Source organism: Camellia sinensis, chromosome 4, assembly GCF_055761805.1.
Source record: "Camellia sinensis isolate YWXY chromosome 4, ASM5576180v1, whole genome shotgun sequence".
NCBI classification, from domain to species: Eukaryota; Viridiplantae; Streptophyta; class Magnoliopsida; order Ericales; family Theaceae; genus Camellia; species Camellia sinensis.
Genome location: NC_138964.1, coordinates 154,748,206 through 154,769,964, shown reverse-complemented (window position 1 = coordinate 154,769,964; position 21,759 = coordinate 154,748,206). Strand labels below are relative to the sequence as shown.

Below are 21,759 nucleotides of genomic sequence, written 5' to 3'. Positions count from 1 at the left end.
TAGAAATTCCAACAAATACAATCTGATTTGAAATTGGATTCTATTAAAAAAGAGTTTGATTTACAGATGGGCAACCAAAACCTGCTAATAGGAGTCCCCTGCCCATTACAAGAAACTTTCTTGAGAAAAAGAGATCAGAAAACTAAATTCATGGACAACCTACAATCCTGTATGATATATATATACCTTATATAATATACAGCTAACAATTTGTTTAGTTACAAACCAAATGAGAATTGCTCAAAATCTGCTGTTATGTTGTTTACTTTCATATGGTAATGCAAAAATGAGTCTGCTCTTCGTCTCGTAGTAATGCGAAACGAAACTAGGCATCAGTAACTATCCAGTCGAAGCAAAACTGTTTGCTTGTAGCGATTTGTGTCTTGCAGCTACCGTTCTCAGCGACTTGATGAACGGCAATATGTGTGAAAGTTAATGTGGTTGCTGCACACAAAAAAAGAAAGAAAGAAAGAACCACGATGTGAGACCAAATAGAATGAAAAAATTCAGATACACCTGGATCAAAGCGTGTTACGATAGCGACACTATAGTATATCATTCTTAAACGCTTTGCACAAATTTGATTTTAACCATAACAGACATCCATGTAAAGGGTGTCGGGGTTGTGAAGCAAGAACATGCAAGCTCAAATTTGGTCATCATTTACAGTGAGTTGCTAAATACACCTATCAAATTTCTCAATACAAGCACGGATACAAGTGTTTCTTCCTAAAGTACAAGATTCACAATGCATATGGCGGGCATGAGAAATTAAGTGAATGTATTTAGAAGCTCCCTCATTTACATGCCACGAAAGCTACAGAAACCTTTTCTAGCCCTAGACATGTATTCATCAGCTGTATGCCTACAGATGGGACACAACTTCAAATGGCCGTTCACAATCTAAGAAAGACTCAAATTGTGAGCAAATAATGTCTTCCATGACTTGGGATGACACAGGCGAAAAACTAAGCAGTTTAGTCACCCCTCATCCAAAAAATGTTGTACTATCAAAGAATTTAACTCAGTTCATAAATTGAAGAGGCACGTTAAGAACTATTTCATCAATTTAAAATCCTGCAAAGCTGACCATATAAAGATTAAAAAAAAAGACACACGACAATGCAAGGAATGCTAACCTGTGAGTATGAGTTGCCATTGAACATGGAAATGGAACAAGGTTCAGGCGGAGGAACCCAAGCATGATGCATGTTGTCATAGATAGGTCTAGAAAGTTGAAAATTGCTATTGATTTGATAATCCAAGGGATTTCCATGCAAGTTCATCTCTGTCTCGGGCCTCAATTTCTTTGCTTCCTGTAAATCTAGACCACTATACGGATGGTATGAATATTGCTCATTGAGTTGTAGTCTCAAGCATGCAGTGCTATCTAACCCATGCAAGGCACCACCTTCCTGTCGTGGGTTATCGACGTGTCTAGTATTCTCAATCTCCGCTTTGCCAGGACCGAAGTAACCAGAGTACGTTGGAAGGGAATGATCAGTGGAGCACTCCACATCTCTGTATAAAAACAATAATCATCCAACAGATTAAGCAAGATATCAGAAAGTAAACATTATTGACAATCTATGAAGCATGGATACCTCTCCTGAGGTCACATACTGGTGTCTGACACATGTTGGACAAGGATACACATTGAACATGTCAGACTGGGGACACTTGGGACACACTGTCCAATTTTTTTGAATTTTTAAATTGTGTTACCAAAATAGAATACACAAGGTTTATGAATTTGATAAGAATAAATATGCGACATAGGATAAATATATAATATTTAAAAATACGGCATGTAATAATATTGACAATTTGTGTGTCCGCATGTTCGTATCATGTCCGTGTCATGCTTCTTAGTTGACAATCAATGCGAGTCCATATATGCCCAAAGAAAAAAAAAACTATGGATGCTATCCAAGTGGATTTGATAGTCCCCTAAATTTAAATCATTATGACCATACAAGCAATAAAGATTGATGAAATAGAAGACTTTTCCACGAAAAGAGATATCAGTTTAATATATTGAAGTGAAGTGAGACATTTCCATGATGTTCAATTAAAATAATAAGTAACATTTAATAACAGTCCATTCACCTTTGAGGTAAAAAGTTTGGGTCCCCTGTTAATAGCATATGTTGATTCTCATTATCGGGAAGCCACGATAGTGGGGCTTCTTGCATACCACCCATCATCAAAGGCAAATGCATCCCATTCTGGAACTGTCATGCAAGATTGGTCTACATTAGCTTTTATCCAAAATCACAAACCACAAAAGCACATAGTTAACGATTTATTACCTGGCTAGTGCATTCCAGTGACATAAGAGGGTGCTTTGCAAAATTTTCCTGCAAGATTAGACAGGAGATTCGGTGTATTATTATTATCTAATTACTTTGATAATTCACCTAGAAACTTAAATCGGGTATATCTATTAGTACTACAATTAGCATATGTGTAGCACAATGTCAGGTGAAGTGTGCTAAGTACTATCGCTACATGCACAACCCTCCCTCTCACACGGGCAGGCCTCACCATGTGAGGAGCGGTTGTGGTTCATCAAATAAGGTAACTTGGGGTTCAAGTTCATAAACAAAAGTTAGTATTGTAAATTAGGGCAAAAAGGGCATATGTTAATGAAGCTATTGACATTCTCAAATTTTGGCGTAACTCTCCAATCATTTAATATTACATCATACCTTTTGAATTTGAATTCGGTTAAGTGATTCCCTTAGTGAGTCTTCCATCTGCCTAAGATGTTCAATGTTGTCAATCTTGTCAGGATTACTCCAACAGCTGAAGCAGCACAAAACAATATGAAATATTATATGGTAAGGTACAACAAAGAAATGTAGACAAATTAAATTGTAAAAATATAACAAAGTAGGCTTTAAGTGTTGGCTGTATCATGCCAATTTTGTGATTGACAAGCTAAAAAGAAACAATAAAACTAGCAATACTTAAAACAAATAAAAGCTTCAGAGTTGCACCTCAGTCTCTTATGCATTTCTGTAAGTTGAGCTTGCAACATCCTTACTTGGTTGGATAATTCCTATCCATAGCAATTTACATGAAAGATGTTAAACAAAGAATTCGATTAGGGTTCTAGCTATGAATAACAACTAAAATTTCTTAAAATTAAGGTCATCTAAAGCGATGAACAAGGGCTCACCTCAACTGATTGAGAGCTGCAAGGAAAAACAAGAGAGCATTAAATATCTCACAAAGACTTAATCATGAACTTCTAAGATTAATTAAAAAATAATCACACCTCGACCCCAGAAAGTCTTGTATATTTACATCATGATCCAACTTCTTAAAGGTTTTCTTCAATGCCTATATTATCAAATAGAACACCAAAATGTTTGAATGAGTATTTGTCATTCAATCTTCACTTAATCAAAACTGAGAGAGAGAGAGAGAGAATTTGTGTATTAGAGAATGGGTGGTATATTAATCTTACTTCAAGGCTCTCCAACTTCCTGCTCCAGTCAAAATGAAAATCATTTAGTGACAACACAAATCAAATTTAACCAAACAACAAAATACAAAAATAACCACAGAATTAGAATGATTTTTTCCTCACCTTTTTGTCCTTTCTTGTGGCGTCAGTTGAGCAAATTTTGCAATAACCTCTTCAATATTGCTGAAGAAGTAGAATACATGATTTTTTAGGACATGGTAAATGATCCAGATAAAAATATCCCATTGATACCTTACTCTGTTTTTTGTTTCAATTATTGGAGGAAAAAAATAAACTACAGCTCATATTGCCAAGAATCCAACACTAACGTTGGCCTACCTCACCAACAAAGGATAATTGGCACACAGAAAATGGGAGGCAGTTCTGGACCTTGCCATTGAAATGACTTGCAAGTTGTAGGAGATCCGAATGTTATAATGTAAAACTATATTACTTCATGACATAGAGTTCAGCAAAATTCCTTTATAAAATTCACAGTTAAAAGAATAGAGTAGAGCTCAAATGGCTTCATGCATTCTTAGCCATAGTAACACAATGTTTAATCCCATTACTTAGTGCAATTACAGCTATTTTCATTACTTCAACGTTGGATTATAAAATTAATACCTTCACATAAATACATATAGATTTAACACGGTGAGTATTGGATATTTTTTAAACTCTTTTTCATTTCTGTCACAAGACACCGGTATGTTTATCTCTCTCCATCTCCTACAGTTCATAATCTGCCAGACATAAAATTTGTGTCCCAATCCAAGATGGAACCAAGGTGTTAGAACAAAAGACTTTAAACCCAAACAAGATAGCATGCTGTAGTTGTGAATTACTTTTGAGTTCACAATGTTGAAGTTGAACTTATATATCAACAAATCAATGGTAGTACAATAGCTTCTTTAGCTGGGGGTTGTTTCCCAAATTTATCCAAGTAAAGGATTATAGTAAATATTGAGGCTAATATACAAGTATAACACAAAATTTAATAGAAACAGAGTCTCATGCTCAAGCCTAATAAAGTCTTATTAATGTACTACCCATCATATTCCACAGAGATATAATATGCCACAAGTTCAAGGCCTAGAAATACCTGCGCTCTCCACGGAATAATGTTGGCTTTCCCGTTGGAGAAAACATTAGAAGGATAAGGTCGATATCGCATAAAATCGATAATTCTTTGGCTTTCTTCAAGATGCCATTCCTTCTTTTTGAATAGGTCACTTGCCGGTTGCTCGTGCTCTCTAATCTCTTTATCTTCAACTTAACCCTCCCCATACTGCAAACAAATGAGAAATCTCCTCAAACCACGTATGCCCTACCAATATGTTTACACTCCAAGATTTGAGCTTCTCTAACCCTAGAATTCATTCCAATAAGCTCCAATGGGCATGAAAACCATGGGACAAGATCAAATTTTTCCAAAATCTCTATAAAAGAAGATACAATCAGAAATGAAAATTGACCAAAGACGTAAAATGATCTAACAATCAACCCAATAGTCTCTGTTTCCACAATATCATAACCCAATTCTGAATATTGATAAACTTACAACCCAATTCGAAAGCGACTGAATTTTGGGATACCCAGAAAGGAAATCTAAACCAAGGTGATAAAAGACACCTATTTTAAGAAAACCAGTTGAAGATTTCGAGTTTCGAACCGGTTCAGAACTCTGAAACCCTAGATTGTAAACTCGAAACAGAATCTACATATAACAAGACAAAATTGGAGAAGGGCCAAAAAAAGAAAAAAAAAAAAAAGAAACCCATATGAGGAAATGGATTCAGGAAAGCAGCATAGGGAGAAAGGGAAGAGAGATAGAAACAGGAGGAGGAACTGGTAGAGAGAGAGAGAGAGAGAGAGGTTGGGATAGGACGAAGGGTTATGCTGTGATTGCGGAAGTTGAAACCAGCGAGAGAATCGGTGAGGTGTTAGAGATTTCACAAACCAACCATAGATGATGATGATGATGATGATGTATACATGTATGTTTGTATGTCTGTGTGTGTAGAGAGAGAGAGAGAGAGAGAGAGAGAGAGATACGGACTACGGACGGTGAGGCTTTCCAACGTTGGAAGAGAGTGATACAGAGAACTTCAGAGCAAAGAAATGGCTTCCTCCATCTTTACTTAAAATATTAATTAATCCTTATAATTTTAAAAATTACAATTTTTTTTCAAAATTTTTTATTTGGTATAATTAATAAAAATAAATAAAATTCTTAATTACTGTCTTATACACCAATATTAAAACTTGAGAGGGTGGTTTATGACCTGGAATTGGGCCGAGGCAACGGCCGAGCAGGTTGAGAGCCCAACCGTGCATGGGGCCGAGATGATCGACTATCCGCCCGGGGATGGGCTGCCAGAACTTGGCCCGGGTAGGAATTGGGCCAAGTGTGTGTCGCCCCGGACCGTAAAGAAGCTCGGCAAGGTAGTGCTCGGTTGGACCAAGCTGCTTGATCAGGGGATGGCTGAAGCCAGACAAGCTGAGCGACCGGCGCCCAGAAAGGCGTGGTCAACCGAGGAAACCGTTTGATCAGCAGGAAGGCCGACCACAGGAGGTACCCCGAGCTTGGCTTTGCCGAGATGCCGTCTAGCCCGGTCCTCCCTGGGCCTAGCCAGTGAAGCGCTTGGGTATGAAGCACAGCACGGCCGTGGATAGAGCAGCTCGGCTGCCGAGCTCCAGCTGAGAAGGCAGGCAGTTGTGATTAGGTGATGATCGGCAAAGTTTATGCTGACAGATGGGATAGCGGAGCCACGTGTCAGGAGATGACTGGGAGTGGATATGGGGCGCAGAGGGTATATAAGTATGTCTGCGCCCCCCATACGGGACAGATGAACACATTGTAAGGAATTTCTTACACTCAAACACCTCTCTCTCTCTCTCTCTCTCTCTCTCTATCCTAAGGTGTGTGCTAACTTGATCGTTGGAGGGTTTTTCCGGCCATACACCGCCGGGTAGCTCACCATTGTTTGCGCGCAGGTGATCGGACAGAGACGAAGCTTGGAAGAAAGGAGTACGGGCTTGCCGGAATATTTGTTCCCCGTACAATTGGCGCCGTCTGTGGGAAACTTGACAGACACAACCTTGTCTTCCAGGTTCATCTGATCGCCGTCCATGGCGAACAACGATGAGTTTCCGTTGTCTGCCATAGATGGAGCTACCCCAGAGTTCACCCAAAGGAGAGAAGGCGCTCCTGCCATCCATCCAATGGCGGACTTGGGGACGCCCACCGGAGGCCAGTTAGGAGACGCGCGGGATAAGCGCGGAAGAAGTCATGGACATTCACGGAGTCCAGACGGTCACCGGCGGAGGAGAGACTCACACGCCAGACGTCTGGAAAATAAGTTGAGGGATCAAGACGCTGTCATCCGGCGAATGGCGGCGGAGATGGAGGATCTGAAGCGGCATGTCAAAGGGAAGGGAGTAGCTGGAGTGGGAGACCACAGTGAGCGCACCCCATCCCGTCGTTCAGGCGGCCAGAGTCAGCGACGTACTCAGTCCATATCTATTACTAGAAGTTACCAGGTTGGTGATTCCGACGCGCATGTAGAAAAGTCTAGCGCGCAAGACAACACCTACAAACCTTCACGTCCGGCGACGACGTCAAGGAACTCTTACTCCGCTCAGTCAGAGGATTTACGGGTGGTCTTAAATAAGCGGGCTCGTCGGCGCGAAGCCCAGAGAATACCTGCTTTCCAGCGGCTATCCTACGAGGTTCACACCAACAGGAGGTCGGAATGCCTCCACCCCGCCAAGCAGTGCCACTCTTTGAAGATACGGACTTGGCTAGGCTGAGTGCCACCCTTTTTTCCCTGGAAATAGAAACAACACCGCTTCTGACAGGCTTCCACCAGCCTAAGTTCACACTTTACGACGGAAAAACCGATCCACATATGCATGTGAGCCACTTCCGACAGGTTATGGCCGGACATAGGCGCAATGACGGACTTATGTGCCTAATCTTCCCGTCAAGTTTGGGCGAGCTGGGCTTAAAGTGGTTCGAGAGGTTGCCGGAAGGGAGCATACAAAGGTGGCATCAGCTGGCCGAGGCGTTTGTTACACGCTTCAAAACCAACACAAAGACACCAAAGGAAGTCGATCATTTGTTGAGTGTCAAGATGGAACCGAGCGACACACTGAAGGTATACAACTCAAGGTACTGGGAAACCTTCAACGAGATCTTGGACTGCCCGGTCAACCTTGCAATCACGCAATACAAGCGTGGTCTCCCGGTCGGACATAGACTGCGGGACTCACTTACTATGCACCAGCCGACCTCCATGGGCCAGCTCATGCAGCGCATCAATGAACACATCCAAGTAGAGGATGACGCGTCAGCTTCAACCGTGAAGGCCACTCCGGTAGCAACAAACAAGAAGACAGCAGGCAAAGTGCACGCAGTTGGGCAAGAGTCCAGCCGCTCAAGTGACCAAGTAGAGGAATCGGACCGTGGCTCGAACCGTAAAAACTGGGGTAGAGGACGTCGGAATGACTGGGATGACTCCCCCCGAGATGACGTAGCGGACGCAAACAGAAGGATGAAGGCAAGGACTGGCATAACCACGGTCTTCAAGATTCCAATCTATCGCATACTTAGTGAAATCCGAGACGAGGAGTATGTCCGGTTTCCTGCTAAGTTGGGCGATGGACAAAAGGGATACAATCCGCGGTATCGTTGCACGTTCCACCGGGAGAGAGGCCACCGGACTGAGGATTGTTTGTCTTTGCGGCAACATTTAGAAGAGCTGGTTGCGGCCGGGCATCTAGACCTTTACATTGATGGCGGCGTGAAGCCGAATCAGGCTCCGGTTGATCCCAGGGGACAGGATGACCGAGACGCACCACCACAGGGAGTTGTTAATGTCATCCACGGCATCGTGGAACCGGAGCGTGTTTGCGAACTCCGAGGCATGATAAAAAAGGCAGAGCATATGAGGGAAGTTTTGTCGGTACAACCTGCCATCAAAAGGGGGAAGACTGAAGAAAAAGACGTGATTAGTTTCACCTCAAGGGATCTAGAGCGTATCCAGACGCCGCACAACGATGCCCTAGTAGTAACACTACGGGTCAAGGACTTTGATGTTAAGCGGATCTTGATCGATCAGGGAAGCTCGGTCGAGATCATGTACTATAATGCGTTCAAGCAGCTTAAACTCCGGGAGACAGACTTGGCTCCGGCAACTTCGCCACTGGTCGGGTTCAACTCACAACCAGAGTGGCCTTTGGAAAAGATTATCCTGCCGGTCAAAGCGGGATCCGTGGTCAAACAAGTTGAGTTTTGGGTGCTACAAGTGCCTTCGACGTACAACCTTTTCCTTGGAAGGGGGTGGCTACACGCCATGCAAGCTGTAGCATCGACTTATCACCAGGTGATGAGATTCCCCTCGGCTATGGGGGCAATCGAGGAGATTTGGGGCGATCAGGTCATGTCCAAGCAGTGCTTCGTGGCGGTCAACGGAAGCCGGGCTGCCAAAGGATTCGTTCAAATGATTGAGGGACCGAAGGACCAGGGTGTCTTGGATGATGTGGGCACCAAGGCCGAAGACAAGGCTGTTGAGGAATTGGTTGAGGTGCGAATTGATACAGAACAGCCGGACAAGTTCTTCTTGCTCGGCTCCAGTCTCACGGCCATAGAGAGGACCGAGATGGTTGAGTTTTTAATGGCCAACATCGAAGTCTTCGCGTGGTCGCCCTACGACATGCCTGGCCTCGATCCAAGTTTTATCAGCCACCACCTCAACGTCTTCCCTGGAGCAAAGCCAGTCATCTAGTGAACAAGGAGATCGGCACTGCATCACGCCGAGGTAGTTGCAGAGGAGGTTAAGAACCTGCTTGAGGCACGAGCAATTCAGGAAGTGCACTACCCTCGGTGGATTTCCAACACAGTAGTGGTGCCCAAGAAGAATGGAAAGTGGCGAGTTTATGTCAACTATAAGACAGTCAACCGAGCTTGTCCCAAAGACAGCTTCCCTTTGCCGCGCATTGACCAGCTAGTGGACTTGACGGCTGGACACAATAGGCTCAGTTTCTTGGATGCCTACCGCGGCTACCATCAGATTGCCATGCACGGGCCTGACCGAGAGATCACCTCTTTCACGACTCCAAGGGGACTCTTCTGCTACCGAGTTATGCCTTTTGGTTTAAAGAACGCCGGGGCAACCTTTCAAAGGATGGTGACCAAAATGTTTGCTCCTTTGCTTGGCCAAACAATGGAGGCCTACATCGATGATATGGTGATAAAGAGCCGACATGAAGCAAACCATTTATCCGACTTAGCCGCGATGTTTGCCATCCTAAAGAAGCACAAGCTGCGCTTGAATGTGTCAAAGTGTGCCTTTGGCGTGGGATCCGGAAAATTTTTGGGATTCTTAGTCATAAACCGAGGCATCGAAACAGACCCTACTCAGATCAGAGCCGTGCAAGAATTGAAACAGCCTAGCTCGGCTAAGGACGTGTAGCATCTGGCCGGGATGGCCGCCGCGCTTAATCGGTTTATAAGCCGGTCATCAGATCGCTGCCGCCCTTTCTTTCAAGCATTGAAGTTAAAGTTCTCGTGGGACGCAGAGTGTAACCAAGCTTTGGCCGAGCTCAAGAAATATCTGTCTACTCCGTCACTGTTGGTTACACCAAAGCCGGGAGAGGAACTTTACCTTTACCTTACCGTTTCCCAGCACGCGGTCAGTGCGGTGCTAGTCCGCGCTGAAGGAATCAAGCACTTCCCAATTTTTTATGTCAGCAAGACCTTGCTGCCAGCTGAGACGAGATATTTGCCGCTGGAAAAGCTTGCGTTGGCATTGATGATGGCATCAAGGAAGTTGGCGCATTATTTTCATGCCCATACCGTCATCGTCTTGACCGAGTTCCCCCTCAAAGCCTTATTCGAACGGGCAGACTTCTCCGGTCGGATTCTTAAGTGGGCGGTCGAGTTGGGCCAGCTTGATGTAAAGTTCCAGCCGCGCATTGCTATCAAAGTGTAACAACCCTCATGCTGTTTACTGATTAATGACTGATTGATTACCGATAATCACCGATTACTGCTAAACGGAACTGATAATGACTGATAACTGACTAATAATTGAACTGATTAAAGTACTGAACTGACTGACCGAAATTTAAACTGAATTAAATGAATACATCTGTTTGAATTGCATTCTATCTGTTTTACTGTATGATTATCTGTTCATGCTTATATGTTTAAACTGCTAATTGAAGGCCTTATCGGCGACCGAATCCGGAATTGGTCAGTGTTTTATGATCCTCATAATTAATGTAATTTTATGGTATAATTATCTGAAAACCGATTAGGTATGATTAAATTAGATTAAAATAAGCCAATTAAAGAGTTTGACGTAATTACACATTTGCCATCTAGTGGGGCCTTTGTTTACTCATATTTGAGCCTTGTGTATGCTTTATCAAAACATTTCTTCAGCCATATTTTGAGCACACCACCGAACTAGAGAGAGAGGAAGTGAGAGAGTGGAATTGTTCTAGAGAATTGGCTTGAAAGGCTTGAAGAGATCATAGGAGATTTGCCTAATTGGACTCCTAAACCTTGAATACAAGCTCTAGGTAAGGATTTTATCTTCTCATTCTTGTGTTTGAACTGGTTCTTGCATGGTTCATGTCTAGTTGTAGAGCTAAGTCATGAATTGGTCCATTAATGGTGAATTGAAGCTCATTTCATGCATGCATGTTTGAATTAATGAGTTTTGAGTTGAATTCACGGTATAATGGTGCATGCATGTTCATAATTTTGTCATACTCCATGAGTTCATCTTGTTTTTGAAGGTTTGAGCTCTTTTGAAACAACATTAAAGCTTTGAAAATGATTTGAGATCATGCATGTTGCATGTTCATATTATTCTTGAAATTGGGTTTGAATAAAACACCCTTGGGCTTTGATTTCTCAAATTGAGTTTTGAATCATGTTTAACTATGAGTTTACATGTGTTTTCTGGAAATTTAGCCCAAGAGGTCGAGTTTTGATGCTTTTGAACTTGGTTTTGAGCTTGGAGGTGCAATTTGGGTTTTCCAGATTTCGCACTTCCGCTCGAGCGGAGGAAATGCCGCTCGAGCGTGGAATCCGAGCATCCAGCATCTCTCTGCACTGTTTTACAGTCCGCTCGAGCGGAGGATTGGGCGCTCGAGCGGAGTCTTGTCTCAAGCTCGAGCGGGCGTCGAGCGGAGATTTCACCCATCCAGTACTTTTACAGTACGCTCGAGCGGGTAAGTTTACGCTCGAGCGTGTACCTTTGTTGCATGACCGCTCGAGCGGGACTCTGTTTTTCTGAAAATACTTTTAATGTACATCTTTGCATCCTCATCCCATTCTAGGCATTCTTAGGCCTAGTTTAAGGCATCTTGATGAGGATATCATTGTAGAACACACCAAGGCAAATTAGGGATTAAGTTATGATATTTCCCAACTGTGTAGCTTAGTGTGTTCAACCTGTGAACTGTGTAGGGTTGGCGACTGGGGAGACACGCTCTAGCATACCGTAGCCCAAACTCTGTGAGTAACAATTGTGTAAAGATATGTTCAACTGATATCTTTTGAATACTGAACTGAACTGTTTACTGAACTGGTATTACTGAATGAATGTATGTCCTTTATTTCTGAACTGTACTGTGGCATCCTTAGTACCTACTGTTTACTGTTACTGTTACTGTTACAGAGATCTCTATCGGTTCCCTCGTGGAGCCACTACTGTTTACTGACTGATGGCCATCATTACTGTTCGGTCTTTCAAGACCTACTGTTACTGTTATGCTAATGGATGTACCACATATGACTGTTTACTGTACTGAACAACTGAAATACTAATTGAATTGAACTGTTTTCATTACTGTAAGGACATTCATTCTAAACCCCTTTACGCTTTATGTTATTCACTGGGCTTTAGCTCACTGCTCATATATATATGTAGGTGTACAGGCACCAGATCGGAGCTAGGAGCGTCAGGGTAACTCCAGTTTTGTCAAGCCAGCCTTTGTGCCTCACTGCGAGGTTCCGAGTTGCCATGCTATGGCTTGGGGGTGTTTTGTTTGTTTTCCCCCGCCTGTCTTCATACTGTCTAACTGTTCTGTATAGACTGAATGTTTACCGTACTGTTATCAAGGGATTAGGTCCCTGTACTGTGTGATTGTAAATTCTGTATAGACTGTACTGTTTGTGTATGTATGAATACATGAAAAATCTTTTTGGCATACAGACTGTCACAGCTCATTGGACATTGTTTAATTACTGTATTGGCTTCCGCCAGGCCCTGTACTCTGTTTTACTGTATTACTGTTAAGCAGGCCTTCGGTAATCTCGGATTACTGGCCGGTTACGGTGCTAAACCCATAGGGCCGGGTTTGGGTCGTGACACAAAGCTCATACTTTGGCCGACTTCGTCGCCGAGTTCTCACCTGGCACTCATCCGGTGTGCCCGGTCGATATTACCGTGGCAGATGATGAGGTGCACGCAAGACCATCCAAGATACAACGAGTTGGTAGGAGTAGCGACGCGGAGTTTGCGCACACCAGTGAAGCACCCTCAGTTTGCACGGTTATACCACCCGGTGATGCGATGACAGAGTTGAGTATCACCGACCCATCCACTCTGTCCGGTCCCGCATCACCAAGGGGGGAAGAAATTGAACCACACAGCTCAGGACCTACGGCCGGCGTAACACCGCAACCTGATGATTAGCCTACGGACTTGAGCATTACAGATCGACTTGCTGAGTCCGGTGCCGAATCATCAAGGGGGGAAGGAATGGACCCACACAGTTCAGAACCTGCGGCCGGCTTAACACCGCCACCTGATGATTCGCCCACGGACTTGAGCATTATAGAACAACTTGCTGAGTCCGCTGCCGAATCACCAAGGGGGACTGAATTGGAACCGGTCAACACAGAACTTGAAACCGCACAGCCGAGCAGTGGTGATCCCACTGCCTTTCGCAACTCTCAGGACCCATCAGACTGCTGGAAGCTTTTTGTGGGAGAAATGTGGAAATTTTTTGTTGATGGAGCGTCCAACCGTCATGGTGCCGGCCTAGGTATCGTTCTTATCTCCCCGGATGGCCTAACCATTGAACATTCTATCACGCTTGGCTTCCCATCATCTAACAACGAGGCTGAGTACGAGGCACTTCTCGCCGGGCTCAAGAGCACAATCCAAATGAAGGCTGCCGAGCTCCTGGTGTACAGTGATTCCCAGCTTGTGGTTAACCAAGTCTCTGGGATTTATGAAGCAAAGGACGACAGGATGGCGAAGTACCAAGCTCTGGTCAGGCAACATATCAAGCAGTTTGAGGCAATCAGAGTCCAACAGATTGGCCGGGAAGAAAACAGCCGAGCTGATGAACTGGCCGGTCTCGCTTTCATGGTAGATAGTACGTCTCCAAACCCCCTGTTAATTGACTTTCTTCTGCGGCCAAGCATTGAAGACGCCGGGCAGACGGATGTACTCTGCGCCGCGCTAGGTCCTTCCTGGATGGACCCCTTGATCTTGTTCCTCAGAGACCGGACTCTTCCAACTGACAAGAAAGACGCACACAAAATTCGGGTGAAGTCAGAGCGGCTTTGGCTCTCTCCATCTGGCGCGTTGTATAAGAAGTCCTTCACTGGTCCTTATCTAAAGTGCGTGCACCCGAATAGTGTGAAGGCCTTCTTGTACGAAATTCATGAAGGCATTTGTGGCAGCCACATAGGAAGCAGGTCCTTGGCCTACCGAGCTATCTCGCAGGGATACTGGTGGCCATGCATGCAGGCAGACGCACAAAAGTACGTCCGCAGGTGCGAAAAATGCCAAAAATTTGCCCATCAGATCCATCAGCCTGCTAGGGAACTTCTTCCCCTCACCAGTCCTTAGGCCTTCGCCATGTGGGGGCTAGATATAGTAGGACCACTGCCAACAGCACCGGGAAACCGGAAATTCTTCATCGCAGCCACAGATTACTTCACGAAATGGGTTGAAGCTGAGCCCTTGGCAACCATCAAAGAGAAAGACATGAAGCGGTTTGTCTGGCAGAACGTAGTCACGCGGTTTGGCGTCCCCAAGATCTTGATCTCTGACAACGGCACCCAGTTTGATGGTCGCCTATTCAGAGGATTTTGCGAAGATTTGAAGATAGAATTCTACAACTCCACCCCGGCTTACCCGCAGTCCAATGGTCAAGCCGAGGCATCAAACAAGACTATACTGGATGGGTTGAAGAAACGGCTGGAGAAGGCAAAGGGAAAATGGGCTGAGGAATTACCCAGCGTCCTTTGGGCATACCAAACAACCCCGCGACGTTCTACCGGGGAAACTCCATATGCTTTGGCTTATGGCATGGAGGCGGTCATACCCCTGGAAGTTGGCATGCCCACCCTAAGAAGCGAGAGTTTCGAGCCCGAACTGAATGCCGAGGCTATTGCCTTGGAATTGGACCTAGTGGAAGAGCGTCGGGAGAAGGCCCTCATCCATGTGGCCGCCTACCAACAAGAGCTCTCCAAGAAATACAACAAGACGGTGCACCCCAGACCATTCAAGGTTGGTGATTGGGTTTTGAGGAAGGTTATGGACAACACCCTGGTGCCAGGAGAAGGCAAACTAGGGGCAAATTGGGAAGGACCCTACAAGATCACCGGTCTGGCGGGCAAGGGGGCTTACCACTTGGAGGATTTAGAGGGAAGAGCAATACCCCGGCCATGGAATGCGGCCAACTTGAAACTGTATTATTTTTAAGCTTTTGCTTTCTTTTCTTGTGCAAAGAAATTTTTTGGCTTGCACTGCAGCATGTAATTCTTTTTGTCAATTTATAGAAGTAATTGCTTTAGCACTTGGACTGTTGTTTTAATGTTAAGGACCGGAATGATTTACTCCGGTTGGAAGAGTTGGTGTTTTGTCCATCTTCGGATTCCCAACCGAGATGATTTACTTCGGTTGGAAGAGTTGGTGTTTTGTCCAACTTCGGATTCCCAACCGGGATGATTTACTCCGGTTGGATGAGTTGGTGTTTTGTCCAACTTCGGATTCCCAACCGGGATGATTTACTCCGGTTGGATGAGTTGGTGTTTTGTCCAACTTCGGATTCCCAACCGAGATGATTTACTCCGGTTGGATGAGTTGGTGTTCTGTCCAACTTCGGATTCCCAACCGAGATGATTTACTCCGGTTGGAAGAGTTGGTGTTTTGTCCAACTTCGGATTCCCAACCGAGACGATCTAATCCGGTTGGAAGTGTTGATGATTTGTTCAACTTTGTTATTACCAACCGAGATGGTTATTTCGGTTTATGAATTTGATGTTTGTTCTGCTTAAGTACTTCAACCGAGTTATGAATTCTGGTTGATGAGGTGTTTTGTTCAAACAATGATTTATACCGAGATGTTTTGCTGAAGATGGAATTGATGACAACCGTGCAAACACTTGGCAAAATTTGAATTTTTCTTTGACAAGAAAATCAATACAAAAGGTGGGGACAGAGCCCGGTTACATCAGAAGCGTTGAAAGCAAAAATATAAAAAAAAAAATAAAAGAAAACTAAACTAAGGGGGAGAGATTGGTAAACTCGTCCTCGCCGGCATCAAGGTTGATGGTTGGACTTATGTCTTGGGCACCGGGCTCGTCATTGCCGGGCTGCTCTTGCACCTCGGCCTCTTCTACCTCAGATTCTGTCTCACCGTCTCCCTCTTCATGCCCTTCATCGGCCTCAGCTTGCAAAGCGCTGAAGACGTCGTTTGCATAAGGCACGAGGTAGACCGGTAGCGAAGCTGGAGGAGGGTTGGCAAATACGTCGGTGTCAGAGCCCTGGCCGAGGTGTTCGCAGGCGGACTTCCAGCCAGCCTTGAAGTAGATGTCTTGTGTTGCAAAGACTTGCTTCTTGTAGCTCTGCTCGGCTTCGTTAAAGCCGGCGTTGTTAGCAGCCCGGCAAGCTTTCTTCTTCGACTTTTTGAGCGCGTCTACCTCGGTCTGGAGCTCATCCCATTTTTTCTCAGCCGCATCAAGCTGACCGAGCAGTCTGTTGTTGTCGGCGTTGGCCATCTCAAGTGAAGACTTTGCCCGGCCGAGCTCGGCTTGGAGGCTCTCGACCTGGCTGGCGGTGTCATTGGCCTTTTGCCGAAGTCTATGGATGCGCTCCAAAATCAGATGTTGTTTTTGAATGGCCTGCAAGAAGCAAAGTTGATTAGAAATGGAACCGGGCAAACACTTGTGAAATTTTCAGAGGAACATTGACTTACCCTAGCCCTAGACTTCACTGATGATTTGACCAACCGAGTGTCAGGGACGTGGTCGCTGCCGACCACGTCGCTCGGTAGTAGAAGAGCTTTGGAAAGATCGAAGGCGAGCAGATGCTCTTTGTCGCCCTTCATCGAAGCCGTTGCCGGGATGTCTTGACCCCGGTGCTTCAACTGTGGACGCCAGGCCGGCACTGGGACGGGGGCATCAGATGGATGCTCGGTAGTCAGCTCGGTGACTAACTTGGCGGATGGGTCTGCCCGAGCTCTTTTGCCGGCACGTCGTGCAGCGGGTTCTCGGCTGGATTGCCCGGTTGGTTGAGAGGCAAGGGTGACCACAGCGCCACTGGATTGACCGGCGGCTGGCGAGCGAGTTACAACGCTCAGCATCTCGGCGGATGTGGCGGTGAGCAGGTTCTTAATTCTGCTGCGCTTGGCCATTTCTTGTTCCTCTGTCAGGCGAATGAGGGGAACGTCTGGCAGAGTTGGGTCTGGTGGAGGTGTTGGAGCTCGGAGGAAGTCAGTAACCTTACTCCGGCGGGGAGCGGAGTATCTGTATGTGGGACTGTAGCCGAGCAATTGGTTGCAATCTCGGTCGCGGTAGCGAAGCGCAGTCCTGATTGCCTCTATGTTGGGGAAATTGTAGTTGGCTTGCAAGGCTTGGATGGCTGCAAAAGAAACAAGGAAGAGAATGATTAAGGTACAGAAACATCAAAAAAGTGTATTAACCGAGGTAATTTGCGCGGCTTACATGTGCTGCCAAAGTTTTTGCTAATCATCCAGCCCGGTACATCGGCTGTCTCATAATTGCCAGACACCCAGAAGAAATCATCGTCGTGAAGATCCTTGTCTGGTGTGCCGGTCACGATTTTCTCTCTGCCCGGTCTAATCTTGAGATAGTAGGCGAGACCGTCGCCGGTGTGGCCTAGGGTGTATTGGCGCAGGATCTCGGCTAAACCTAGGTTAATGCCTAACCGGTTGTTTAGCTCATGCACGCCGTTTATTATCCGGTAAGTGTTGGTATACACTTGGGTGGGAGCTAGCCCGGTTCGGCGTAGGAACTCGGTGATGAGTGGGTTAAGAGGGAAGCGAAGTCCTCCTTCGACGATCGACAGCACGGTGAAGGGGCATTGTTCTGTTCTACCCCAAGGCGTGGTCTCTTCTTCTGCGAGCTCTAGGTGGACATCGGCCGGGATGCCGTACTCATCCCTGAACGCAGCCAGCGCGGCCGGAGTATCCACTAGGAAGCGGAATTTCCCCATTTGTGGCCGGCTTAGTATATCCCGGCTGAGGGGTTTGGTACTGTGGTAATTGGTTGCTGCTCGGTCCTGAGAGCCTCAGGAATGACAGTGGTCCCCTTGGACTCTGCAGAAAAAGGATGGCAAGTGTAAGTGTGAGCGCGGTCGCGCAAAAGGAGCTGGACTTTAGCTCGGTCATTAAGAGTGCCAAACCACCTCAGTTGTCTATTCTAACTAAGGAGCCCGGTCGCCCAAGCAGACCAGATGTTAGCCCGGTTGAGCGACCAAGTCTTTTTGTTATCTCGGTTTTTTCTAGGGTTGAGACAAACATGTTATTTGCTCGGTTAGGTTGGATTTTTGGATCAAAAGAAGACCAGGAGCCCGGTTCGCCCCAGTTCTTCAGTGTTCTTCAGGAAGATGAAGAACATCAAGAACAATGAGAGGTTTGGGACGGTTTCTAGGCCTATGCCCTAAGAGCTACGTTTTTGTGCCCTAATGTGTGTAATATGAAAGAAAATAGCAACAAAATAGGGGTAGAAGGACTCACCAGTGAAGGGCAGGGTCTATTCCCTCGAACACGAAGAATGGCAGACGAGGCCAAGGCAAGGATGCTAGAGCTCTGGAGTCGTATAATAGAATGGCCGTAGGAGGAGGTGAAGTTTGGGAGGTCCTGTATGTATAGACAAGAGAGAGGCCGCCCAAATTCAAAATTCTGGCAAAAATGGCGGGTTGGCTGCTCGATGACCAATGGCAGCCCGCCACGTGTCCCCATTTATGGCGACGTCAGGACTGAAGCGACGGGTTAAAGAGTCGAAGAGCCAGCCGAGCTACTTTCGAAGAAAAGGATGTCAGCCGAGGAGTATAACCGGGCAAGTTTGCAGACAGTTATGTTAACTAGCCCGGTTGAGCTTTGGCATCTTAAAGATCGGAGAAATGTTAACTCGGTCGAAGTGAGTAATCCCAGTCACGCTTTCGCGGACGGAATTAAGGGGCAATTGAGAGGGTGGTTTATGACCTGGAATTGGGCCGAGGCAACGGCCGAGCAGGTTGAGAGCCCAACCGTGCATGGGGCCGAGATGATCGACTATCCGCCCGGGGATGGGCTGCCAGAACTTGGCCCGGGTAGGAATTGGGCCAAGTGTGTGTCGCCCCGGACCGTGAACAAGCTCGGCAAGGTAGTGCTCGGTTGGACCGAGCTGCTTGATCAGGGGATGGTTGAAGCCAGACAAGCTGAGCGACCGGCGCCCGGAAAGGCGTGGTCAACCGAGGAAACCGTTTGATCGGCAGGAAGGCCGACCACAGGAGGTGCCCCGGGCTTGGCTTTGCCGAGATGCCGTCTAGCCCGGTCCTCCCTGGGCCTAGCCAGTGAAGCGCTTGGGTATGAAGCACAACACGACCGTGGATAGAGCAGCTCGGCTGCCGAGCTCCAGCTGAGAAGGCAGGCAATTGTGATTAGGTGATGATCGGCAAGGTTTATGTTGACAGATGGGATAGCGGAGCCACGTGTCAGGAGATGACTGGGAGTGGATATGGGGCGCAGAGGGTATATAAGTATGTCTGCGCCCCCCATACGGGACAGATGAACACATTGTAAGGAATTTCTTACACTCAAACACCTCTCTCTCTCTCTCTATCCTAAGGTGTGTGCTAACTTGATCGTCGGAGGGTTTTTCCGGCCACACACCGCCGGGTAGCTCACCATTGTTTGCGCGTAGGTGATCGGACAGAGACGGAGCTCGGAAGAAAGGAGTACGGGCTTGCCGGAATATTTGCTCCCCGTACAAAACTGTTAGTTGAAAATATATTTATGACACCGATATTAAAACTGTTAGTTGAAAATATATTTATGAGATCACTAAACACTGTTAATTAATTTAATAATTTATTAATAAAAATGATAATTTATTATACAATTAGAAATTTGAAGATGCATGATATAATTCTTACGACTGTAGGAGGGATTCTATATTTTAAGCAAATTTTAGGAGTGTAATTATAATTTATCCTTTTTATTATTTTTTTTGGTAAATTATAAATATATTTCTTAAGATTTGCCTAACATGTTGGCTATTTTGGGAAGATGGTTATAATCAGTTTTTTGTGAGAGAGGGAAGTGGATTATAATCTGGGAAGTTGATTATAACCCAATTTCCAAAAGATTTCTTATTATTTTGAAAATTATGTTTCATCCCTTTAAATTTCTAATTGCATAATAAATTATCCCTTTTATTAATAATTCATTTAGTCAATTGACAGATTTTAATAATTTTTAAAATATATTTCAATTAATAATTATGATAATTTTATTATTATATAGGGGAGTTATTAGATGTTTTATTTATTTTTTTATTAATTCTATTAGCTAAAAAATTTTGACAATGGATAATTATCATTTTCATTGCCTCAGTTTGGGAAGTGGGTTGACTTTTTGATTTTTTTGACTATTTTAGCCAGGGCTAAAAAACTTGGTTTGGAAAGGACTTTTTGACTTTTTTGATTTTGTTTGTAAGAGAAGAGTGTAATGATTATGGGTTGGATGTGATATTTTATTTTTTATAGCTAAAATAACTTATTTTGTCTTTTGTGGCTAAAATAACCACTTTAGCCCTTCCCAAACAATATATGAGATAATTCCTATTTTACACCGATCTTAAAGGGTACATTTGTAATTTAATTTTTCTTTAAAATAAATAAATATAAAGCAAATTACAAGATCTCCCCATAATAATTGCCAATATTACAGTGACCCCCTTACCCTTATTATACCCAAGATGCTAACTCCATATAAATGTAGGTAGGGGTGTAAATTTGGCCCAATCCATGTTGGGTCTCGCGAGCTCCTGTCAGAATTCGGACTTGGCCAGGCTGGGCCATGGGCCAGAAAATTAGGCCCAGGCCTAAAGAACAGGTCTTGGACGGATCGATGGGCCTGGGCTCGGGCTTGGACGGGCTTGAACAAATTTTTTTTTATTTTTTTATTTTATTTTTTCTACCAAAATTTTATAAATTTTCACTAAAAAAGACACTGGGCCTTAGGTCGGGCTTCAAAATGATGGCTCAGGTTCAGGCCTAAGGTCTTGGTTGAGCTCGGGCCTCAGCCCAAACAGGCCTAAACGGGCTAGGCCCACCCTGGTCTGCGGGCCATTTTTACACTCTTACATGTAGGCAATACACACTATTATAACGTTATGGGTTCGACCGTCTCATATTGACCATCTCAATTTGAGAGAACGTTTGAATTTGATAGATTTATTTTGGGATTGATTTCAATGATTTGAATTGTTCACTTTTTAGGATTCATTTATGTAGAATATTCATGCAAAAAATAAGATGATCGGATATCGGTAACTATATGTTTGAATCAAATTTCTATTAAAAAAAATGAATAACTATTTTTGAAATTATATTGGTCGTCTAATTTTTTAAAACAAATATGATTCAAATATATATATACATATATATTTGTCAAAGATAAAAGGTTAATATGTTAGTAAAGTTAGGTTACAACTTAAAAGGGCTCCATCAACTCGAAACCCAGACCCTCCACTCAGTGCACCTTAAGGCGTAACTACATGCCACTTGGCTACAAGGGCCTCGGCGATTCAAACATATAGTTACTGGTGTCCAATTATATTATTTTTTGTATGAATATTTTACTCAACAAGTTTTAAAAAGTGAACAGTTCAGATCACCGGAATCGGTTCTAAAATGGGTTTACTAAGCTTAAATGCTCTCTCAAGTTGAGATAACAATTTGAAAAAATGTACACCATTCAAAAAAATATTCATAATTTAAAATATATAGATCAAA

General features: G+C 44.6%; 1 protein-coding gene across 1 annotated transcript; it reads right to left on the bottom strand.

Annotated features, from left to right (window-relative positions):
• Positions 1-23: 23 nt before the first annotated feature.
• LOC114315111 (agamous-like MADS-box protein AGL65) lies at positions 24-5,615 on the bottom strand. Its single transcript, XM_028261682.2, has 12 exons — positions 5,538-5,615; positions 4,581-4,766; positions 3,599-3,658; positions 3,476-3,494; positions 3,284-3,348; positions 3,185-3,200; positions 3,003-3,064; positions 2,712-2,808; positions 2,313-2,360; positions 2,110-2,234; positions 1,140-1,521; positions 24-444 (listed from the first exon to the last, which is right to left on the bottom strand). Exons 2-12 carry the CDS (start codon positions 4,763-4,765, stop codon positions 433-435), a joined length of 1,071 nt encoding a protein of 356 aa, XP_028117483.1. The 5' UTR covers position 4,766; positions 5,538-5,615; the 3' UTR covers positions 24-432.
• Between the last annotated feature and the right edge of the window lie 16,144 nt (positions 5,616-21,759).

Bases quoted from the DNA above. Each gene is read 5' to 3' on its own strand.
- LOC114315111 (XM_028261682.2), bottom strand. From the start codon at position 4,765: ATGGGGAGGGTTAAGTTGAAGATAAAGAGATTAGAGAGCACGAGCAAC. The intron at 2,809-3,002 runs GTGCAACTCTGA...GTGCTGCTTCAG, and splicing joins GAAATGCATAAGAGACTGAG to CTGTTGGAGTAATCCTGACA. The intron at 2,235-2,312 runs GTAATAAATCGT...CTTGCATGACAG, and splicing joins CACTGGAATGCACTAGCCAG to TTCCAGAATGGGATGCATTT.